The sequence below is a fragment of the Bubalus bubalis genome, chromosome 4 (genome assembly GCF_019923935.1).
Source record: "Bubalus bubalis isolate 160015118507 breed Murrah chromosome 4, NDDB_SH_1, whole genome shotgun sequence".
Taxonomy (NCBI): Eukaryota; Metazoa; Chordata; class Mammalia; order Artiodactyla; family Bovidae; genus Bubalus; species Bubalus bubalis.
In genome coordinates, this window is record NC_059160.1 from 17,599,849 (window position 1) to 17,609,789 (window position 9,941).

A 9,941-nucleotide genomic window follows, 5' to 3' on the forward strand; every position below is an offset into this window, starting at 1 on the left:
ACTCTCTTGCTTTTTCTGTGATCCAACGGATGTTAGCAATTTGATCATTATGAAAAGGCAAAATTTAGTAGCTGAAGGAAAAAAAATATATATATACTTCATTTTGCTTATGACTTTGGGTCATTAATCAGAAAAAGACTCAGTTTGGCAGTCTTTCAGTCAGGCCTTTCAGTGCTGCAATTAGATGTTACCTGGAGCTGAAGTCATTTAAAGATTTGACTGAACCCTGGTTCTGTAAGGAAATTCCCAGAAGTGTCCTAAAGGTAAAGGAACCTCATGTCTTCAACTTAATTCAGAAAGATTTTGCATACTCAGGAAAAAACGGGGCAGAAGGGGAACAGAGAAAGAAGGACAGAGAGAGAGATTAAAGAAAATGTTTATACTAACATTGAGAAATCCAGGTAAAGATCATCAGGATATTTTTATATTACTTTCCCAATACTTTTATAAGTCTCAATTACATCAAAATTAAAAAAATTAAAAGATGAAAACAGTCAAAGATAATTCATTGCCAGGACACTTTCACAAAAACACTCGTAACATCAAAAATAAAATACCTAGGGAAAACGTAGTAGAAAACGGGCAAAATCTCTGAGAGAAATTCAAGATCTAACTGAATGGAGGGATGTATTATGTCAATGATTTGGGGAGCTCAAAAAGATATAAGCATCTGAATGCAGAGTTTCAAAGAATAGCAAGAAGAGATAAGAAAGCCTTCCTCAGTGATCAATGCAAAGAAATAGAGGAAAATAATAGAATGGGAAAGACTAGAGATCTCTTCAAGAAAATTAGAGATACCAAGGGAAGGTTTCATGCAAAGATGGGCTCGATAAAGGACAGAAATTGTATAGACCTAACAGAAGCAGAAGATATTAAGAAGAGGTGACAGGAATACACAGAAAAACTGAACAAAAAAGATCTTCACGACCAAGATAATCAAATGGTGTGATCACTCACCTAGAGCCAGACATCCTGGAATGTGAAGTCAAGTGGGCCTTAGAAAGCATCACTACGAACAAAGCTAGTGGAGGTGATGGAATTCCAGTGGAGCTATTTCAAATCCTGAAAGATGATGCTGTGAAAGTGCTGCACTCAATATGCCAGCAAATTTGGAAAATGCAGCAGTGGCCACAGGACTGAAAAAGTCAGTTTTCATTCCAATCCCAAAGAAGGGCAATGCCAAAGAATGCTCAAACTACTGCACAATTACACTCATCTCACACACTGGTAAAGTAATGCTCAAAATTCTCCAAGCCAGGCTTCAGCAATATGTGAACCGTGAACTTCCTGATGTTCAAGCTGGTTTTAGAAAAGGCAGAGGAACCAGAGATCAAATTGCCAACATCCGCTGGACCATTGAAAAAGCAAGAGAGTTTCAGAAAAACATCTATTTCTGCTTTATTGACCGTGCCAAAGCCTTTAACTATGTGGATCACAGTAAACTGTGGAAAATTCTGAAAGAGATGGGAATACCAGACCACCTGACCTGCCTCTTGAGAAACCTATATGCAGGTCAGGAAGCAACAGTTAGAGCTGGACATGGAACAACAGACTGGTTCCAAATAGGAAAAGGAGTATGTCAAGGCTGTATATTGTCACCCTGCTTATTTAACTTCTATGCAGAGTACATCATGAGAAACCCTGGGCTGGAAGAAGCACAAGCTGGAATTAAGATTGCCGGGAGAAATATCAATAGCCTCAGATATGCAGATGACACCACCCTTATGGCAGAAAGTGAAGAGGAACTAAAAAGCCTCTTCATGAAAGTGAAAGTGGAGAGTGAAAAAGTTGGCTTAAAGTTCAACATTCAGAAGACAAAGATCATGGCATCTGGTCCCATCACGTCATGGCAAATAGATGGGGAAACAGTGGAAACAGTGTCAGACTTAATTTTGGGGGGCTCCAAAATCACTGCAGATGGTGACTGCAGCCATGAAATTAAAAGATGCTTACTCCTTGGAAGAAAAGTTGTGACCAACCTAGATAACATGTTGAAAAGCAGAGACATTACTTTGCCAACAAAGGTCCATCTAGTCAGTGGTCATGTATGGATGTGAGAGTTGGACTGTGAAGAAAGCTGAGTGCCGAAGAATTGATGCTTTTGAACTGTGGTGTTGGAGAAGACTCTTGAGAGTCCCTTGGACTGCAAAGAGATCCAACCAGTCCATTCTGAAGGAGATCAGCCCTGGGGTTTCTTTGGAAGGAATGGTGCTAAAGCTGAAACTCCAGTACTTTGGCCACCTCATGCGAAGACTGACTCATTGGAAAAGTCTCTGATGCTGGGAGGGATTGGGGGCAGGAGGAGAAGGGGACAACAGAGGATGAGATGGCTGGATGGCATCACTGACTTGATGGACGTGAGTCTGAGTGAACTCCGGGAGTTGGTGATGAACAGGGAGGCCTGGCGTGCTGCGATTCATGGGGTCGCAAAGAGTCGGACATGACTGAGCAACTGAACTGACTGACTGACTCAGGGAAAACCTAGTAGAAAACGGGCAAAATCTCTGAGAGAAATTCAAGATCTAACTGAATGGAGGGATGTATTATGTCAATGATTTGGGGAGCTCAACGTTTTCAATGTCAATCATCCTCAAATTTCTATGTCTCCTCTCAAATTTCTAAGCCTATTCTCAATGTAAATACCCTTAAGCTTTTCTTTTGGTGAAAAATGACAAACTGATTTCTAAATTCATACAAAACACAAGCAACCAAGAGCGACCAGCACAGTTGGTAAGAAAAGCAATGATGTTAGAGGAGTTAATATAAAGTAACTCTTGTAAATTAAAATTATTCAGACTTACTACAAAGTTTGAAACTCGGGGAAATACTGAAGGACACGGAAGCCTGGTGTGCTGTAGTCACATGGGGTCACCAGGAGTCAGACATGACTCAGCAACTGAACAACAACTATGACGTTATCATAATTAAGAAAATACAGCATTAGAGCAAGGATAGGCAAATGATAACATGGAACAGAATAGAGAGTCTCAAATAAGACAGACATACTTGCCCTTCTGCTTATGACGAAGGCAGCACTGCAGTGGGGAAGAGTCTTTCCAGAAGAAGATTCTGAGTCAGTTGGATGTCCATATGAAAGCTGACCCTTATCTTACACAGATGTCAATCCCAGAAGGAATGCACAATAATATGCAAGAGGAAAATGATAAAAATTTCCATAAGATACTCTTAGAGAATGATTTTAAGATCTTTGAGTAGGCAAAATTCTTTTTTAAAGTATATAAGAAGCATTAAATGTACAGAAAAAAGTTGGTAAGTTATGTTTACATAAGATTAAGAAATAAGTTCATCAAAGGACACCATCTGATTAAGAATATGAAAATAAAAGACCAAGGGTTAAACATGGAAAATAAGTAACACATATTTGCGTCCAAAGACACTGTCATGGTAAGTCATCACAACATATTTGCAATAGTCAAGAACTGGAAATAGCTCAGATATCTACTGTCAGTCTAATGGATCAGTACATGGTTCTGTACTGATACTCTAAAGTAATAAAAAATAGGTGCTACAATAAACAACATCATGTGTGAATCCCAAACATAATTTTGAGGCTTAGAAATTAGATACAAAAGATGCCACATACAGCATCCTTTTATAGAAAGTTCAAACATTGATAAAACACTATGTTAGCAGAAGTTAGCTAAGTGATGTTCCCTTTAGAGGAGGGAGGGCACAGTTACTGGGGACGGCAGTGACTGTGGTGCTGGGACATTCTCTGTGTTGCTCTGGGTTGGGGCTCATACTGAGGTCTATACTTTCTGCCCCTACATTGTTTTCTATGATTATATGTAAGCAACAATGTTGCTTAAAAATATATTATTCCCCTTCACATTTCTTGCCCTGATCTGAAAAATGAATGAACAATGAGAAGATCGACATTTCACCACGAAATATCTAACTTTCGAAGTCCATTTTCCCTACCTCTCTGCTACTGGGGACATTTCACTCCAGGAGCATCCTGAGTACAGGTAGCCCTTTCCTCTCTCTTACCTGAGCAGATCACAGAGGCCATGTTGCCATGGGAACAGTCAGGACAACCCAGGGCAGTCACAGGACAACTGCACAGGAAGGACTCAGCCCCTGAGCAGTGAAATCGGGCTGTTAGGATCTGATCACCTCCTTCCACCAAGTGTGGTCCTCTGGGGGTGGAGATGGCGACTCTACAGCCGAGATGATGACAGACAACATTGGCATTGGCCAGACTCCAGTGGGAGGCACAGAGCACTCTCCATCGTCCAGAAATGTTCATCTCCACCTGCCCCTCACACTGAGAGGAGCCGTTTGTCATGAGCCGGACTTCTGAGTATGCTGGTAGAAGAAGACAGAGTTTCAGCAAAATCACATTAGTTTCTCACCTGAGCAGGGTGTTCACAGAGGTGAAAGGCCTGACCTGCATCTCACCTGAACAGACAAGCTGAACAGCTCCACTGTGGTGACAAGTGCCCCCTGGACAGGGCACTCTAGGCCAGACCGAGAGCTCAGGCTCCTCCCCCTCACACCTGAACTCTTCAGCCCAGACCCAGCAAACATTATCCTCAATGGTGAAAAATTGAAAGCATTTCCTCTAAAGTCAGGAACAAGACAAGGGTGCCCACTTTCACCATTACTATTCAACATAGTTTTGGAAGTTTTGGCCACAGCAATCAGAGCAGAAAAAGAAATAAAAGGAATCCAAATTGGAAAAGAAGAAGTAAAACTCTCACTGTTTGCAGATGACATGATCCTCTACATAGAAAATCCTAAAGACTCCACCAGAAAATTACTAGAACTAATCAATGGATATAGTAAAGTTGCAGGATATAAAATCAATACACAGAAATCCCTTACATTCCTATACACTAATAATGACAAAATAGAAAGAGAAATTAAGGAAACAATTCCATTCACCACTGCAATGAAAAGAATAAAATACTTAGGAATATATCGACCTAAAGAAACTAAAGACCTATATACAGAAAACTATAAAACACTGGTGAAAGAAATCAAAGAGGACACTAGTAGATGGAGAAATATACCATGTTCATGGATTGGAAGAATCAATATAGTGAAAATGAGTATACTACCCAAAGCAATCTATAGATTCAATGCAATCCCTATCAAGTTACCAACGGAATTCTTCACAGAATTAGAACAAATAATTTCACAATTTGTATGGAAATACAAAAAACCTCAAATAGCCAAAGCAATCTTGAGAAAGAAGAATGGAACTGGAGGAATCAACCTGCCTGACTTCAGGCTCTACTACAAAGCCACAGTCATCAAGACAGTATGGTACTGGCACAAAGACAGAAATATAGATCAATGAAACAAAATAGAAAACCCAGAGATAAATCCACGCACCTATGGACACCTTATCTTTGACAAAGGAGGCAAGAATATACAATGGATTAAAGACAATCTCTTTAACAAGTGGTGCTGGGAAAACTGGTCAACCACTTGTAAAAGAATGAAACTAGAACACTTTCTAACACCATACACAAAAATAAACTCAAAATGGATTAAAGATCTAAATGTAAGACCAGAAACTATAAAACTCCTAGAGGAGAACATAGGCAAAACACTCTCTGACATACATCACAGCAGGATTCTCTATGACCCACCTCCCAGAATATTGGAAATAAAAGCAAAAATAAACAAATGGGACCTAATTAAAGTTAAAATCTTCTGCACAACAAAGGAAACTATTAGCAAGGTGAAAAGACAGCCTTCAGAATGGGAGAAAATAATAGCAAATGAAGCAACTGACAAACAACTAATCTCAAAAATATACAAGCAACTCCTACAGCTCAATTTCAGGAAAATAAATGACCCAATCAAAAAATGGGCCAAAGAATTAAATAGGCATTTCTCCAAAGAAGACATACTGATGGCTAACAAATGCATGAAAAGATGCTCAACATCACTCATTATCAGAGAAATGCAAATCAAAATCACTATGAGGTACCATTTCACACCAGTCAGAATGGCTGCGATCCAAAAGACTACAAGCAATAAATGCTGGAGAGGGTGTGGAGAAAAGGGAACCCTCTTACACTGTTGGTGGGAATGCAAACTAGCACAGCCACTATGGATAACAGTGTCAGATCAGATCAGATCTGCTGGATCATAGAAAAAGCAAGAGAGTTCCAGAAAAACATCTATTTCTGCTTTATTGACTATGCCAAAGCCTTTGACTGTGTGGATCACAATCAACTGTGGAAAATTCTTCAAGAGATGGGAATACCAGACCACCTGACCTGCCTCTTGAGAAATTTGTATGCAGGTGAGGAAGCAACAGTTAGAACTGCACATGGAACAACAGACTGGTTCCAAATAGGAAAAGGAGTTCGTCAAGGCTGTATATTGTCACTCTGTTTATTTAACTTATATGCAGAGTACATCATGAGAAACGCTGGACTGGAAGAAACACAAGCTGGAATCAAGATTTCCAGGAGAAATATCAATCACCTCAGATATGCAGATGAAAGCACCCTTATGGCAGATAGTGAAGAGGAGAACAATGTGGAGATTCCTTAAAAAACTGGAAAAGAACTGCCTTATGATCCAGCAATCCCACTGCTGGCCATACACACCGAGGAAACCAGAATTGAAAGAGACAAGTGTACCCCAATGTTCATCACAGCACTGTTTATAATAGCCAGAACATGGAAGCAACCTAGATGTCCATCAGCAGATGAATGGATAAGAAAGCAGTGGTACATATACACAATGGAGTATTACTCAGCCATTAAAAAGAATACATTTAAATCAGTTCTAATGAGGTGGATGAAACTGGAGCCTATTATACAGAGTGAAGTAAGCCAGAAAGAAAAACACCAATACAGTATACTAATGCATATATGTGGAATTTAGAAAGATGGTAACAATAACCTTGTATACGAGACAGCAAAAGAGACACTGAAGTATAGAACAGTATTGTGGACTCTGTGGGAGAGGGAAAGGGTGGGATGATTTGGGAGAATGGCATTGAAACATGAGTAATATCATATATGAAACGAGTTGCCAGTCCAGGTTCAATGAACGATACTGGATGCTTGAGGCTGGTGCACTGGGACGACTCAGAGGGATGGTACAGGGAGGGAGGAGGGAGGAGGGTTCAGGATGGGGAACACGTGTATACCTGTGGCGGATTCATGTTGATATATGGCAAAACCAATACAATATTGTAAAGTTAAAAAAGAAAAGAAAAGAAAAAAAATAACAGAACTATTAAAAAAAAAAAAAAACCCTCCTGTAACCAGCTCAAAGTAATGGAGATCCAGGAATTGCCTGATGAAGAATTCAAAATAATACTTCAAAAGATGATCAGAGTGTTACAAGATAACTCAAATATTTAATGATACCAATAAAACAATGCAAATATAATAAGAACAATAAAGATATATAAAATATTTTTTTATTTTTTTAAATTTTATTTTATTTTTAAACTTTACATAATTGTATTAGTTTTGCCAAATATCAAAATGAATCCACCACAGGTATACATGTGTTCCCCATCCTGAACCCTCCTCCCTCCTCCCTCTCCATTCCATCCCTCTGGGTCGTCCAGTGCACCAGCCCCAAGCATCCAGTATCGTGCATCGAACCTAGGCTGTCAACTCGTTTCATACATGATATTTTACATGTTTCAATGCCATTCTCCCAAATCTTCCCACCCTCTCCCTCTCTCACAGAGTCCATAAGACTGTTCTATACATCAGTGTCTGTTTTGCTGTCTCGTACACAGGGTTATTGTTACCATCTTTCTAAATTCCATATATATGTGTTAGTATACTGTATTGGTGTTTTTCTTTCTGGCTTACTTCACTCTGTATAATAGGCTCCAGTATTTTTTAAAAGAACTAACCAGATATTTTGAAGTTGAATAATAAATGAATGGGCTTCCCAGTTGGCAATAGTGGTAAAGAAGCCACCTGCAAATGCAAGAGATGTAAGAGACTCGGGTTCAATCCCTGGGTCCAGAAGATCCCCTGGAGGAGGGCATGGCAACCCACTCCAGTGTTCTTGCCTGAAGAATCCCATGGACAGAAGAGCCTACAGTTCATAGGGTCACAAAGAGTCAGACATGACTGAGGCGACTTAGCATCCACACATAATGAGTAATCTGAAAAGTTCAATACAGAGATTTAACAACAGACGACCAAAGGAAAGAAAAAGAAAAAAGAATCAATGAGTTAGAAGAAAGATCAGTTGAAAGTATCCACATAAAGAAGCAAAAAGAGAATGAAAGGAATATAGAAAGCCAGTGGGAACTATGGACACCATAAAGAGGAACAATGTATGCAATGGAGTCAGGGCAGGAGAAGTGAGGGAGAAAAGAATTAAGGGCTGAGGACTTCCCTGGTGGTGCAGTGGATAAGAGTCCACCTGCCAGTGCAGGGGACATCAGTTCAATCCCTGGTCCAGGAAAATCCCACATGCCGCAGGGCAACTAAGCCAGTGTGCCACAGCTACTGAAACCTGTGCACCTAGAGCCTGTGGTCTCCAGCAAGAGAAGCCACTGCAGTGAGAAGCCTGTGCACTGCAGCGAAGAGTAGCCCCTGCTTACCACAACTAGAGAAATCCTGTATACAAGGAAGGAGACCTAGCACAGCCAAAAATAAATAATTAAAACAGAAAAGAGAAAACACAGGCTGAGAATTTCCCAAACCTAGGGAAAGATCTGGACATCTAAGTTCAAGAAGCTAATAAGTCACCCCAAAATTTCAATCCAAAGCAACTTTTTCTGACTCACAGAGTTAACTGTCCAAATGCAAAGACAAAGAATTCTAAAGGTCTAAAGAGAAGAAAAAATTCTGTCACCCAAGAGGACTCCCATAAGGAGATCAGCGGATTTGTCCAAGGAAACCCTGCAGACCATGAAAAAAGATTAATACACTCCACCCTCACTCAGTGGAAAGCAGCTCCAGGGAGGGACAGGAGAGGGCACGAGAGAAAGTGCTCCCTACAGAGTCACAGCAGATCCTGGGAGGGGAAGGGACCGTCCCAGGCCCCCAGCACATCAGGAAACATCACAGGGACTGGGGCAGGGACTTGGGAACTTATACACCTGAGGCTGTGCTTCAACTGATCTCTACAGACAAAAGGTCCCCTCTCCTGGCTGCAGGCTCCTCTGCTCCACAATGAACACCTGGTGGGAACTGGTGAGGCCAGCAAGCAGAGCGTCTCACAGAGCCCAGTGCTGGGCAGACAGGGCAACAAGCAGAGGAGAGCCCAGGGGATGGGGGAGAGGAGCCAGAGAGAGGCAGGCAGGTGCGCCATTATCTCTGATCTGGTCACATGCAGCGGCATGACACCCAGCCCTGTGGACACCCTGTGTGCTTCACAGACCAACGGACTCAGTCCCTGCTCAGTAGCCCCGTTCCTGTCACACAGACAGGCTATACCACCCCTTACACACACATGCACACACACACACACACACATCACACACCCTCACACACTCCTCACACACTCCATAAACACACACACTCTTCACACCCTCACTCACACATTCTATTCACACACACTCACAGCTTCACATACACACACCCTCACACATTCCTCACATACTCACAGACATACTCCTCATACCCTTACAAACACACACCCTCACATACTCCTTACCTTCACACACACACACATACAGAGCCTACAGGAGCACAGACACAGGAAACATGGGGACCCAGCGGGAGTGGTCAAACACCAGGCACATGGAGTGTGTGGGAACAGCCCAGAGTCCCAGCTGAGGTCAGTCGCTGGACCTTCCACACACTGGGAGCCACTGGGACTTCTAGAAGCTCCCTGAGAACAAGGGAGACAGTGGAGGGACTCAGGCTGACCCAGCTAGGTCCAGACCAAACCTCACTGCTCTGTAAAATCTGCCTCTATGACCAGTGGACCCCCTACAGGAGACGGACCAGTGTTCACAGTCAGCGTGG

The 9,941-nt window shown here is 41.7% G+C and overlaps 2 protein-coding genes across 2 annotated transcripts in view; one reads left to right on the forward strand and one right to left on the reverse strand.

Moving 5' to 3' along the window:
* The window catches only part of LOC102406613 (antigen WC1.1-like), a 42,539-nt gene extending 38,163 nt beyond the window's left edge, over nt 1-4,376 (reverse strand). Inside the window, 1 exon segment of the mRNA XM_045165276.1 lies at nt 4,012-4,376. Within this exon segment, the coding sequence (XP_045021211.1) occupies nt 4,012-4,309 (298 nt within the window). The 5' untranslated portion in view covers nt 4,310-4,376.
* Nucleotides 1-9,941, forward strand: part of LOC102402808 (antigen WC1.1) — a gene marked incomplete in the record, with an annotated part of 1,152,186 nt that overhangs the window by 755,064 nt on the left and 387,181 nt on the right.